Source organism: Macaca thibetana, chromosome 8 (assembly GCF_024542745.1).
Source record: "Macaca thibetana thibetana isolate TM-01 chromosome 8, ASM2454274v1, whole genome shotgun sequence".
NCBI classification, from domain to species: Eukaryota; Metazoa; Chordata; class Mammalia; order Primates; family Cercopithecidae; genus Macaca; species Macaca thibetana.
The window spans coordinates 35,718,190-35,731,922 of record NC_065585.1 but is presented as its reverse complement, the minus strand read 5'-3'; the positions used below and the strand labels follow the sequence as shown (position 1 = coordinate 35,731,922).

The 13,733-nt window shown below is 37.1% G+C and overlaps 2 protein-coding genes across 7 annotated transcripts in view; both read left to right on the top strand.

The window, feature by feature from the left end:
• Positions 1-13,733, top strand: part of EBAG9 (estrogen receptor binding site associated antigen 9) — a 1,013,262-nt gene that overhangs the window by 951,179 nt on the left and 48,350 nt on the right. The gene's annotated exons all lie outside the window — the stretch shown is intronic.
• The window catches only part of PKHD1L1 (PKHD1 like 1), a 167,281-nt gene that overhangs the window by 139,207 nt on the left and 14,341 nt on the right, over positions 1-13,733 (top strand). For all 6 annotated transcript variants that reach the window (XM_050801376.1, XM_050801375.1, XM_050801374.1 and 3 more), the window contains 5 exons: positions 2,954-3,119; positions 6,314-6,546; positions 6,745-6,912; positions 9,502-9,659; positions 12,115-12,250. In XM_050801376.1, the coding sequence (XP_050657333.1) occupies positions 2,954-3,119; positions 6,314-6,546; positions 6,745-6,912; positions 9,502-9,659; positions 12,115-12,250 (861 nt within the window). The remainder of the gene's footprint in view (positions 1-2,953; positions 3,120-6,313; positions 6,547-6,744; positions 6,913-9,501; positions 9,660-12,114; positions 12,251-13,733) is intronic.

Here is a 13,733-nt window from a genome sequence, read left to right as displayed (position 1 = left end):
CCAGAACCTACAAAGAACTCCAACAAATTTACAAGAAAAAAACAAACAACCCCATCAAAAAGTGGGCAAAGAATATGAACAGACATTTCTCAAAAGAAGACATTCATACAGCCAACAGACACATGAAAAAATGCTTATCATCACTGGCCATCAGAGAAATGCAAATCAAAACCACAATGAGATACCATCTCACACCAGTTAGAATGGCGATCATTCAAAAGTCAGGAAACAACAGGTGCTGGAGAGGATGTGGAGAAATAGGAACACTTTTACACTGTTGGTGGGATTGTAAACTAGTTCAACCATTATGGAAAACAGTATGGCGATTCCTCAAGGATCTAGAACTAGATGTACCATATGACCCAGCCATCCCATTACTGGGTATATACCCAAAGGGTTATAAATTATGCTGCTATAAAGACACATGCACACGTATGTTTATTGCGGCACTATTCACAATAGCAAAGACTTGGAATCAACCCAAATGTCCATCAGTGACAGATTGGATTAAGAAAATGTGGCAAATATACACCATGGAATACTATGCAGCCATAAAAAAGGATGAGTTTGTGTCCTTTGTAGGGACATGGATGCAGCTGGAAACCATCATTCTTAGCAAACTATCACAAGAACAGAAAACCAAACACCGCATGTTCTCACTCATAGGGGGGAACTGAACAATGAGATCACTTGGACTCAGGAAGGGGAACATCACACACCGGGGCCTATCATGGGGAGGGGGGAGGGGGGGGAGGGATTGCACTGGGAGTTATACCTGATGTAAATGACGAGTTGATGGGTGCAGCACACCAACATGGCACAAGTATACATATGTAACAAACCTGCACGTTATGCACATGTACCCTACAACTTAAAGTATAATAATAATAAATAAATTAAAAATAAATAAATAAATAAAAATAAAAGTCATTCCAACAACATATTAAAACTGGCCATACTAGTGTATAATTCCCTTGGAACAGGTCCTGTGGAAGATAAGATTTCTCTTGTAAGGCTCTGTTGAGGTCCCTGATGATTTTAAGCAAGTAGAGCAGGAAGTTACTCTCTAATAAGAAGGAGTATACCATTTATACACATACAGAGCATTCAGCACATTCTGAGACTTCAAGGTCCAAGTAGCTCTTCCCATATATCTCCATCTAACTTAGCATCCCACTTTGTTTCTGTCAGGGCCTTTGATGTAGGGGATTTGGTAGGGCTCAGAACCCAACCATCTCTTAAGTTGTAAGGTTCTGCTAATCTTACACTTATATCCTGAGATTTGCTTTGAATTTGTGAATGACCATTATAGTTTCATTTTCTTTCTTCAAATCATCAATAAAGTAGAAGCAGAATGGAATTCTTATGCAAGTGGATTATTGAAGATATGCTCTGAAGAGAAAGGGAGTGAGAGAAGTATTAGAATAGGGCAGAGGAAGGAGCTAAGCAAGGATATGACCTCAACTGAAGTCCAGCTTCTTCTACCTGATACTTCAGAGAGCTGTGGAGTGTAAATTGTGCCAAATGCTTTTCCCTCATTGAGGCAAAAGTTCTTCCATATGTCTTATCAGTCAGGCATAGCTACTTGTGGTAATGGAAGGGAGTACATAATCTCTCAGTTGAGGGAACTATCAAGTGGCTAAGGGCAATTCTTTAGAGAAGACAGCAGCTGGCCAGGTGCAGTGGCTCACGCCTGTAATTCCAACACTTTGGGAGGCCAAGGTGAGTGGATCACTTGAGGTCAGGAGTTTGAGGCCAGCCTGGCCAACATGGTGGAACCCTCTCTACTGAAAAAATACAAAAATTAACCAGGCATGGTGGCAGGCACCTGTAATCCCAGCTACTTGGGAGGCTGAGGCAGAATCGCCTGAACCCAGGAGGTGAAGGTTGCAATGAGCCGCGATCACACCACTGGACTCCAGCCTGGGCGACAGAGTGAGACTCTATTTCAAAAAACAAAAACAGAAGACTGCAGCTACGAGTGGTTTGCAGCCAATACTTACAGGAGAAACTAGGTGTTGGGTGCACTGACCCAGTAAAGGAGATCTGGGCAGGGCACAAACAGCATCTGCTACTGTGATAATTTGTTAATACTCATCTACAGGTTTGTATTCCTGTATATAGACTCTTCTTAGGAGGAAATATAATTAAGAAGAGGCATAGATAAAACATAACTGATTTAAGAATTTTAGAGGTCACCTTTTGCTTTTCTGTTTAGAGTTACTGGATTTTAAGTACAATGGAGATTAAGTTTTTGGATCCAATCAATTTTATCTTTTAGCCATGTAATATATACAAAGAAGCCAAGGGAAAAATAGTGGTTCATTTATCTTAGCTGGATAACCCCCCAAATTTAGAGACTTTAAACAACCATTTAGCTCATGATTCTGTGTATTGTCAATTTGGGCTTTGTTCAGCTGGATGGTTTTTCTGTTGGTCTCACCTGGTCTTGTCCATTAGGTGCCGTCAGTTTATAGGATGGCTATGGGCTGGTTAGTCTAGGATAGCCTTACTTCCATGTCTGGTGGTTGATGCTTGCTGACAGTTGGTGATGGCCATTAGCTGGGGTGACAGGAGTGATAGAGCCACATGTATCCCAGGCTTACTCATATGCTGGAAGTCACAGAATTCCCTGGAACACTAAGAAAGAGCAAGCTCCAATATGCAAGCACTCTCCAGATCTCTGTTTATGCCGTGATTGCTATTGTCCCATTGGCCAAACCAAGTTACATGGCCAAGCCCAGAGAAAATATGGGTGATCATTACCTAGTGATATGAATATTGGTAGGAAACAGGCTCCCACAAATAGTGGTAGACTTATTTACCATATCAGGCAAGAGTGCCATGTTTAAGGTAGTGACAAAAGATGTGTTTGGCTAATGTGCATTAAATAAATCTGATTTTATCACTTTCTTTAGAGAAAATAATCACTTATCTATTATTTATGTTTTAGGTTCCACATTTGTTGGATTTAAGAATGTTTGTTCAGGGGAAACTAATGTTATATTCATTACTAACCCTTTAAATGAAGATTTACAGCATCCAATCCATGTGAAGAATATAAAACTGGTTGACACTACTGAACAATCAAAAATATATATACATAGGCCTGATATAAGGTAAAAATACATAAAAATTGTGGTTTTTCTATCTTTATAGTTTTTCATTCTCACTTCCTCCTGCTCAAGATCTAAGTTGGCATATTAAAATAACTACCAGTTTTTATGAAACTTTAATAAGCATTATGAAAATTAAGACCATTTAATAATGTAAATCTAAATGTTCTCAGTTGAGTTTTAAAACTGGGCTTTAACATATATGTTTTCTCCCATTGCTTTGCGTGTGTGTGTGAATCATCAATAACATCATCATTGTTAAATACGAAAACTATAGATGGGGTCTGAAGTATGTTCTACTTTAATATCTTTCCATTTAAGAGCAGGCATAATGCGCCTGTAGTTCCAGCTATTCAGGAGTTTGAAGCAGGAAGATTGCTTGAGCCAAGGAGTTTGAGGACATCCTGGAAAATACCTCTGCCACTCAGGCTGGAGTGCAGTGATGCTATCATGGCTCACTGCAGACTCAAACTCTTGAGTTCAAGCAATACTTCCACCTCAGCCTCCCAAGCAGCTTAGACTACAAGCACATGCCACTATGCCTGGCTTATTTAATTAAGTTTTTGTTTGTTTCTTTGTTTGTTTTTTGTAGAAACAGGGTCTTTCTATGTTTCCTAGGATGGTCTTGAACTCCCGGCCTCAAAGGTTCCTTCTACTTTGGCCTCCCAAAGCACTGGGATTACAGGCAAGAGCCACACACACATTGTTTTTGTTTGTTTCTCAAGTTAACAGTCATTAATGGACAAGAGATATCTCTTATTATTTCTTCCCTTTTTCTTACCCTTTTTGATTACCTATTGCTTCCAAAATATCCTATCACAGGCACCCCAAAATGTGCTTGGAAATTAAATGTCAGCCATTATAATCACTGTGATTATAAATACACAGTTTTTATAAATAAAAAAACTTAGAACAGTGATTTTCTGATCACAAAGGTCAGTTGGTGTCAGGACATTTCCAGAAGTGATCATTTAGATTCTAAGTCATAGAATAATATATCTAATAATTCCTACTTTTTATAAGAAGTACAGACCAGGAATTTAGATATAAGGCAATACTGGAGGAAGAAAAAACTTTATTACTGATCTTTGACCATTTTCAGCTTAGGGGAAGAGAAAAGAAATTATGTTCTGTATTTAAATAGACATCTCAGCCAGTCATGGTGGCTAGTGCCTATATTCTCAGAATTCTGGGAGGCTGAGGCAGGAAGACTGTTTGAGCCCAGGAGTTTGATACCAGCCTGGGCAACATAGGAGCTCTCACCTCTACAAAATTTAAAAAATAAAAATTAGCTGGGTGTGGTAGTGTGCACCTGTGGTCCTAGCTACCCAGGAGGCTGAGGCAGGAGGATTGCTTGAGCCCAGGAGGTTGAGGCTGCACTCAGCTGTGATCACACCACTGCACTCCAGCTTGGGCAACAGAGTGAGACCCTGTATCAAAAAAAGGAAGTAGGCACCTCTTCAGATAAATGTAATATTTCATAAATTGTTTGACTTCATCTGATTTTGCTTTGCTGACAACCCAACACTTATTTATTTAATTATTGTTGAACTTCAGTGTTTGGGGGGTCCATAGAGTCCCTCCTCAGTAGGCAGTTATTATCTCTTATTTACTTGTCACTGAATCTTTCAGTTTCAACATATAATTTTAGAATCTAAGTCCTGAAGAAAATACCACATTTTCAAATGTGATTTTCCTGAGTTCTGTGCTGGTAGGTGACGCTGTCAGTGCTCTCTCAGATCTTTACTGGGCAGTGTACCCAACCCCCAGATGTTCTCAGTGTTGGCCAATAACAATCCATGGCTTTTCAGAACTTTGCTCTTAGCCAAATAGAACTAGCCACAGGAATCCAAAGCGCTCCCTCCCACCACCCTGCAGTCCCTGTAAAACGACTGACTAATTCAGGAGTACAAGGCTGGCTGCTTTGTCTTAAGGTGGCAACAACTCTGCTGTGCAGTTTATGTGCCAGAGGTTTTCATGGCATCAGATGAAAGCTATTGGATAAACCACTTCTCTTCTCCCCCTTTTGAGAGGATTCTTTTGGCAATTTACTTGAACAAAAACCCACACCTCAGGCTTTATTTCTTGGGAACCTAAACTAAGAGCCCAAAGCCACAACATAAAAGACTGCCACTGGGCACTCTACTCACAGACTTGCTTACAAAAACACATTGCACATACTGGAATACAAAGAACACATGAACTACAAAAATATTTATTAAAGTCCTTCTCTAAAACTTGTATATTATGTAAGGAATAACTTGTATTAAAAACTTCACGTGTTTCTCATAGCAAAAAGGGAGAGCTATTCTAGATACTATTCAATAGATCTGAGCTGTTCACTATTATTCTGTTACTATAACTCTGCCCATGGTATATATCATGGTATTCTATGAGTATATTGTATGTATACCATTTGAATGTATAGTACCTTACACGTTAAGCTGCTGTTTTATGATTATAATCAGGTAACAATCAATCAACACTCCAGATAACTCAAGATGAGGCAAAATACCATCTACGTTTGAATTGCATGATGAGTTTATCTTACCTCTTATTGTTATCTATAGAATGGTTACTAAAATATGTAGCATAATAAACACAATCCAAATATATCCATATATCCATAAACAAAGGTCTACAAGAATATATACTAATCTGCAATTGGTGATGAGCCCAAAAGCTTAGAATGGGAAGGTGATAGGGATTGAGCTTTTAATAAATCTTTAGATTATTTTATAGTAAGCAATACTTTCATAATTTTTAAAGACAAGAAGGAAAGGAAATAATAATAAAGACTTCCCTGCCAACACAGGGATTTTATATGTCTTGTAAAACAGTAATCATTCACCTACTCTCTGGAGAAATGTTAGTATATTGTGAACAATGCACAAATAAGAAATCTATCATTCAACAATATATAGAATAGAAAAGTGGAATCCTGATTTTATATCCCACAGGTATGATTTGTTGTTTTGAAATGTTAATGAATTCATAATCATAGACCAAATCAACATAATGGAAAAGCAGACCTCATTCCAATGCTAATTACATAGGCTACTTGGTCCCACTTTGAAGCCTCTCTGAAATAAGATTTAATACATTAATTTTTTTGGATACCCTGTTAGCAAATATTCAAGTATATTCATATTGCTCTCTAGAAACAATGAACTGAATAATGCAACTTTTCTCCACAGTAAAGTCAATCCATCTGATTGTAGAGACATGGTTTGTGATGCCAAGAGGAAATCTTTTCTTAGAGACACAGATGGCTCCTTTCTGGGGAGTGCTGGTTCTGTGATACCTCAAGCAGAATATGAATGGGATGGAAACAGCCAAGTAGGAATTGGAGACTACAGAATTCCTAAGGCGATGCTCACATTCTTGAATGGAAGTAGAATTCCTGTCACAGAGAAAGCACCTCATAAAGGTTTGTTGGATCTTATTCTGTTGTTAGGCCTTAAACCCATGAAACAAAATATATGTTTTATTTTTAATGACTTATCTACTCAACCAATAACTTATATTTTCTGCTTCTTAAACTGGCATAACAAGAAAAATATGTTATGAGGATTCTTTTACAAAGAGATTCTGTATTATTGCTAAAATATATATAATATGTTTCTAGGAATTATTAGAGATTCAACCTGTAAGTACATTCCAGAGTGGCAGAGCTATCAGTGCTTTGGGATGGAATATGCAATGATGGTTATTGAAAGTCTGGATCCTGACACAGAAACTCGAAGACTTTCCCCAGTGGCTATAATGGGCAATGGTTATGTTGATCTCATTAATGGTAGGTATTCAATATGCGTAAACTAGAGTTACTCAAAACATTTGTTTGTTATTAAATGCATGAAGCCATCTCATAAATTATTTACTCCACACAACTAGCAAACATGAGGCCTTGTTTGCCTTCCATTTGTAAGAATGAGCAATGCGCAGGGAAGAGACTTGATCTTGCAGTACCTCATCCAGGAAAGCGAGGACAGTTATTTAAAATTGGCCATTAAAATAAAAAGAAGAAGGAGGGGAAGAGGGATGGAGAGGAGAGCAAGAAGAAGGGGGAAAGTTATTTCTGGAGTGATCTTCATACTTTATTGATAAGGTGGTATAAGTATTTTGAAGGAAAAAAATAGTCCAAGTATCTCCAAAAAATATAATTTGCCTAGTGTATATTAAAAATTGATAATGTGTTTGATATTAAAAATATCATATATATAATGTGTTGTATATTAAAAATTGATAATGTTGGAATACCTGACAAGCAGTATTCTCAGCCTGCTCATGTTTTATTCTCATGAATCTTTGGAAGACTTACCTTGCCATCAACATGTTTTTTCATCTCTAATTCCTTTGATTGTCAAGACCAGTTGGTCAAGCTGTAGCATCAGGTTTCTTCCATTCTGGTCTTAGGAGGCTGTAGCAGAGAAGGAAGGTAATGGTCTCCATGCTCAGGAGACCAAGGTTTTTTGAATGAGTAAGATGAATTTCTTAAGGTAGTGAAAACACAGACAAGGATTCATCATATATTCTTGAAATGACACCAGGGGCTCAAAACTTGGTCCCTAAACAGGCTTAGATTAGGATCTTTTATGTGCTAAAAGTGTATATAGTTTGGATTAGATAGATTTCTGTGCCCTTGTGGTGTCACAACATGTACCAAAATATTCTAGAAATCAATAAAATATGAATGCTTTAAAAACTTGTTTGTAAGAACAGAATGAACTAAATCAGGAGTATTCCAAAGTTTCATGATTCTAGGGCTTTCCTCACTTCTCCCACCCCAATGTGTGCTATGCCTGGTTTCTGTGACCTGCAGTCAACCCAATTTTAGATGCTGCTTTTTGGATTTTATGAAGCAGAGATCATGAGAATAACTTTAGAACTGTCAATGAATAATGGAGTAATAGAAGAGATCTTTCCAAATAGCTCTGTTTTTATATGGTGGATAAAGATTTCATTGTCTTATTTTTACATTTCCCTTTTCTGGCAAGCAATACAAGTTCTCCATTTGCAATTATGACAAGACATATTTCTTCAATATGAATTTAAATTTTAAAAAGTGACTATCAATTTAAAGAATTCTTATGTAAATGATAGCAGCACAGAAAAATCATGAAGGTGTTAGAAGAATCACTGAAGCTTGGGATGTGCTATACTAGACGGGGAAAAAAAATTCCCCAAGATAAAAGTTACAGAAAATCACTCAAGTTTCCTTTTGAATATTAACATTAAATTTTATTTATCTTAAAAATACGACTTTTGCCACTTTAAATTTTTATGTTATACATAGATATTTCTTTATGTTTTCAAAACTCACAAAGAAAGTTAAGTAGGATTTGTATTTTGTATGCTAAGGAAAAGGTTAGGCTCTACAGGAGCTTTAGAAGTTTATATTGATTTAAAATTTGATTGAAGTGTAGTTATAAATATTGATAATACTTCCAAGTAAGCTAGGAAATAAAGAAAACCTAATGAATAAATACGTCAATAAAATTCATTCCATATTTCACTCAATGTTTTATATATGTATAATCTCAGCCACTTTAAAACTAAGTGAAATACAGAAGTTTGTTATGAAAGTCATTTTAAACCTGCTCAGAAAATGTTTGGATTCAGGGAGAAAAGCATTCACTATTTCTTGGCTTTCTAGAGGGTTTGATGGAGTGTTATTTCTTGGGTAGCTTCAGTTAATTAATGATTTTAACACTCTAATGGTACCTGTAGTAACAATTGTCAACAAAAATTTCTTAAATTAAAATTAAAATGGAGGAAGATTAATGACTTGATTAGATGAATGTGTTTGCTGAATTTATAAATTAACTATTTTTAAAAAACAAGTGCATGAGTGAAAGAACGAATTAATGAATCAATGGTTCAGGCATTCAGATGTCCCTGTTTTCCAGGTACAGAGCCTATTGGTAACAAACTAACTCTGTTATAGCACATTTCCTAACAAAGAGCCTGAGAAAGTTCAATTCCCACTCAAGCTTTTATTTGGTAGGGAGGAGAAAGGATCAAGCATTTTCTTCCTCACCATGTGGCCTAGGCTTGAATATTATCATTAAAGTAGAGATATATGCAAATCTACTATTTCTCTCAGTGACCTTCCAATACAAATTCTTATTACCACCCTTCTTACCCTGGGCAGTGTAAAAGTAAGGGTGATAGGAAGAAGTTTCTTCTCTGCCTTCCTTTTTAAGCCAAGGTTTGAGAAATAGCTTAGCTGGCTGGGTAACGGTGGATGGGTAATAGGTATAAATGCTGAACTTGCATTTGAACTTGACCACGGCAATTTATTTTAAATACAATTACTCTTCAGATTTTATACTAATAAAATGCATTATATAGGAATATGCACTTTCATTTTACATGGATTTAGGCCCACAGGATCATGGCTGGTGTGCTGGATATACATGCCAGAGAAGGCTATCCCTGTTTCACAGCATTGTGGCTCTGAACACATCTTATGAAGTTTACTTCACTGGCACCAGTCCTCAGAATCTTCGACTGATGTTGCTTAATGTTGACCATAATAAGGTAGGACAAGATATCTTAAGGGTAATTGCTGTTGATTATTTGCATGTTATTTCTATCTGCTAAGACTTGTATCTCCTCCCTTATTCTAGCATTGTCAGCCTTACAGCCCATTTCCAAGGATGCATCAGGGTACCACTGAAATTATTATTAGTCTAGACAGTTTTCATTAGCCTGAAGGTACAAATACCAAGCATCACCATCATCCCCTTGCCATATGCACTTGATTTGGTGCTCCATACATGAGGCATGACAGTGATGCCTATGATTTGCATGATTAACAAGCAAACCTAATTTTTACATAAAAATAATGTACCTTCAAAACTGATCACTTGGAATTATATACTTATTCTTCAATGCTGCTATTACTTATATATGTCAGAAATACACCTTTGGAATTTACTTCAGAGACTGCAGCATGTTATTTTTAATATCTTCAATAATGTCAAATCTTTGCTAGAAACTGAACTCGGACAGGATCATTAAATTTATATTTAATTAGTATGAAAAGAGTATGAGTTTAACCAGTAGTGTCATAATTCAGATTTTCTTTTCTAAGAATATGAGACTTTAAAGTCCCAGGGTGTTTAATGTGAAGAAAGAATGCTGATAAGGTGAAGCAGAGAAAGGAATAAGGGAAGGAGGCACCTGCCCCTTCCCAGGAGACAGCAGTTCCATCCCTTCGCACCAGATAAAACCTTGGAAGCACTCTTGACTCCTCTCTTTTGCTCACATTCCTCATCCAATCCATCTGCAAGTTGTTTTGAGTCTGTCTTCAAAATACCAGAATCTGTCCACTTCTCACCACCTCCACTGCTACTATCCAGTTTGAGCCTTTCCTGCATCATGGTAATTGCCTCCCAATTCCTCTTTCTACTTCCACCTTTGCCCTTCTATAGTCTGTCCCCAACTTAGTAGCCAGATACCTTGAAAATATGTCAGATCACGTCTCTCCCATGCCTCAAACCCTGTAACAATTTCCCTATTGGTCTCTGTCCAAGAGTTAGAATCCTCACCATGACCTGTGAGGCCCTATGGGAATCTCTCTCATCCCTGAGCTCTCTGGCTTCTTCTACTCCTCCAGCCCCACTGAGCTCCTTGTTGTTCCTAGGGACACCAAACATGCTACCCCCTAGGCCTATGTTTCTCATGTTGCCTTAGCCTAAAACACTCTACCCTAAGCGGCTAAAGTTCCTGTCGCCTCAGATTCCACTTTCTCAATAGGCCTCCAAGACCATGCCTTCTTCCTTGGCTCTCCCAAGTTGCACGCACCCTGATTTACATTTTTCTTTTCTCCACAAGATTCATCACTATCTACCATGTTTCCTACTTTACCTTTTATTACTTCTATTTTTTGTCTCTCATCACTCTTGAATATAAGCTCAAAGAAGCCAGTGGCTCTTGCCAGCACTTAGAATACCGCATGGCTGAAATAGGAACTCAAAATTTTCTTTTTAAAAAATTCAGAAGAGAATATTTTAACTCTAAAAATGAGAATGGTGACTACAAAGTAATGTGACTGTTAATATTCTGAGCCTCTGAAGACAATATCAAAAGAAGATTCCAGAACTATGTATAGCTTATTAAAATCCATATTAATCCTTCCCTGCTCTTGGAAAAGCCAGTCTCTTTATGATCATAGCTGATAGCATGAAATGTAAGCAATATAAACATGAAAAATGAATAAAATTGAATCAGAGAGGATAGTTATTTTGACATTTATTAGTCTTTCTACCAAATTTTTCTCAGAGATGAGCATTTTTTTCCCAACATGAAGTACCTAATTTTGTGTGGCTGCATTATACAGAGTACAGCTAAGTCCCCCTTTCCCTGCTCCTGACATTGAAAGTCTGTATTGTCCTTTGTTGTCTTTTAAATGACCCTTTTTTTAAACTTAGATATAGTCATCTAATAATTTATCTTTTTGTACTTTTCTATTGAGAATGGTCAATTAAGGGTTAAGTTGTACTATCTGTATGAAAGGTTGAATGTAAGCCCATTTTAAAATTTTAGTTCATCACTTATCCCAAAACCATAAAAGTTAGGTTTTTGTTTGTTTTGTTTTGTTTTTTCAGTCGGAGTCTCGCTCTGTCACCCAGGCTGGAGTGCAGTGGCGCGATCTCGGCTCACTGCAAGCTCTGCCTCCCGGGTTCACGCCATTCTCCCGCCTCAACCTCCGGAGTAGCTGGGACTACAGGCGCCCGCCACCTCGCCCGGCTAATATTTTGTATTTTTAGTAGAGACGGGTTTCACCGTGTTAGCCAGGATGGTCTCAATCTCCTGACCTTGTGATCCGCCCGCCTCGGCCTCCCAAAGTGCTGGGAGCCACCGCGCCCGGCCAAAACTTAATTTTAATAGTTTGCAGAAAGTATACAATATTGAAGCATGGTTTAAGTGCTAAATTACAAATATTCTGTTTTATTGCTTTCTTAAGACAAAACTTTTTTTTCTTTAATAGGCTGTTCTAGTAGGAATTTTCTTTTCCACACTTCAACGTTTGGATGTCTATGTGAACAACTCATTGGTCTGTCCAAAAAATACAATATGGAATGCCCAGCAGAAACACTGTGAACTTAATAACCATCTGTACAAAGGTATTTTCTCAAAAAATACAGTACACATGGAATATGTACTTATTTGTAACATTTTAAATGTCTGATTATTAGTATTTTTAATTCTTTATCTATTGATAATGCAGAAGGAAACAAGTTTTTAGCCATAGTCCACCAAATACTAAGATGTGTTCATTTGTAACATGAGTGTCTTGAAAGATCACTCCTAATGAAACTTATTTATCTGTGCACATGCAGGTATGAGTTTTTGTTTATCATGGGCATTCTTTTGCTTCCTAAGAATGTTTTCATTTCGCATACATTGAATTCAGTCCTTCCTATGTTCAGAAGAGATTTTGCTTAAAATTTTCACCTTATCTTGACTTTACTTCTATTTCATAGAGGTTAGAGACTAAATTAATTGGCGGTCATAAGAATTATTGCCAAGAAAGCTAATATAACATCAACTAAAGGTTTTGAAGTAAATATGATAAAATAAACTTTTGTTAAATGAAACATATGGAAGAGGCTAAACTTATTCATTGACCAATATTTGTAAAACCAGGATTTATATCTGCTTATGTAAGTCTTTTTGTTAAACAGGATTCTAATGAGGCCAATAGCATACATTCCATTCCACATGGGCTATTCATCCTCATCTTTTGATGTGATCCATAATCTTAGCTAACCATTATATAGATGTGTGTGGTAGATCATAATATGAGCTAGACTTGAAAATATGAATGGATAATCTGTTTGCTTTTATAGAAGAAGTCATATTCCTATTAATAACATGAATTGCTAATGTTTCCAGAGACATTAATATATTTCAGGCACAGCTCTACATGCTTTATGCCTAACTCATTGTTACTACATCATAGTAACTCTTTGAGGTAGGCACAGATGGCTAATTGAGACACAGGAAGTAATTTGCCAAGATAGTAGTCTTAGTTCAGTCTGCCATAACAAAATACCACAGATTGAGTGGCTCAAACGACAGAAATTTATTTTCTCTGGATATCTGAAAGTTTGAGATCAGGGTGCCATGATGGTCATGTTCTGCTGAGGGCTCTTTGCTTGGCTTGCAGATGGCCACTTTCTTGCTGTGTCCTGACATGACTGAGAGACTGTGATGCGAGCAAGTTCTTTGGTGTCTCCTTTTAGAAGGGCACTAATTCCATCATGAGGTCTCCCCCTTCACAATCTCATCTAAACCCTCTTTCCTCCCAAAGGCTCTCATCTCCAAATATCATCACCTTGAAGGTTGGGGCTTCAACATGTGAAATATGGGGGCACAATTCAGTCCATAGCAGTCTTAAGCTAGTATGGTGCACAACAAGGACTCAAAAACAGTCTAGCTCTAAAACCCATGCACTTAACCATTATGCTATATTGCCTTCTTTTAAATTAAGAGAGTCAGCATTACTACTTTTTATATATAAATAGTTGTGTCATGAATGAAATGGCATTTATAGCTTAATTTTAATAAAATTTTCACTCTTTTCAAATAACACATATGGTACCA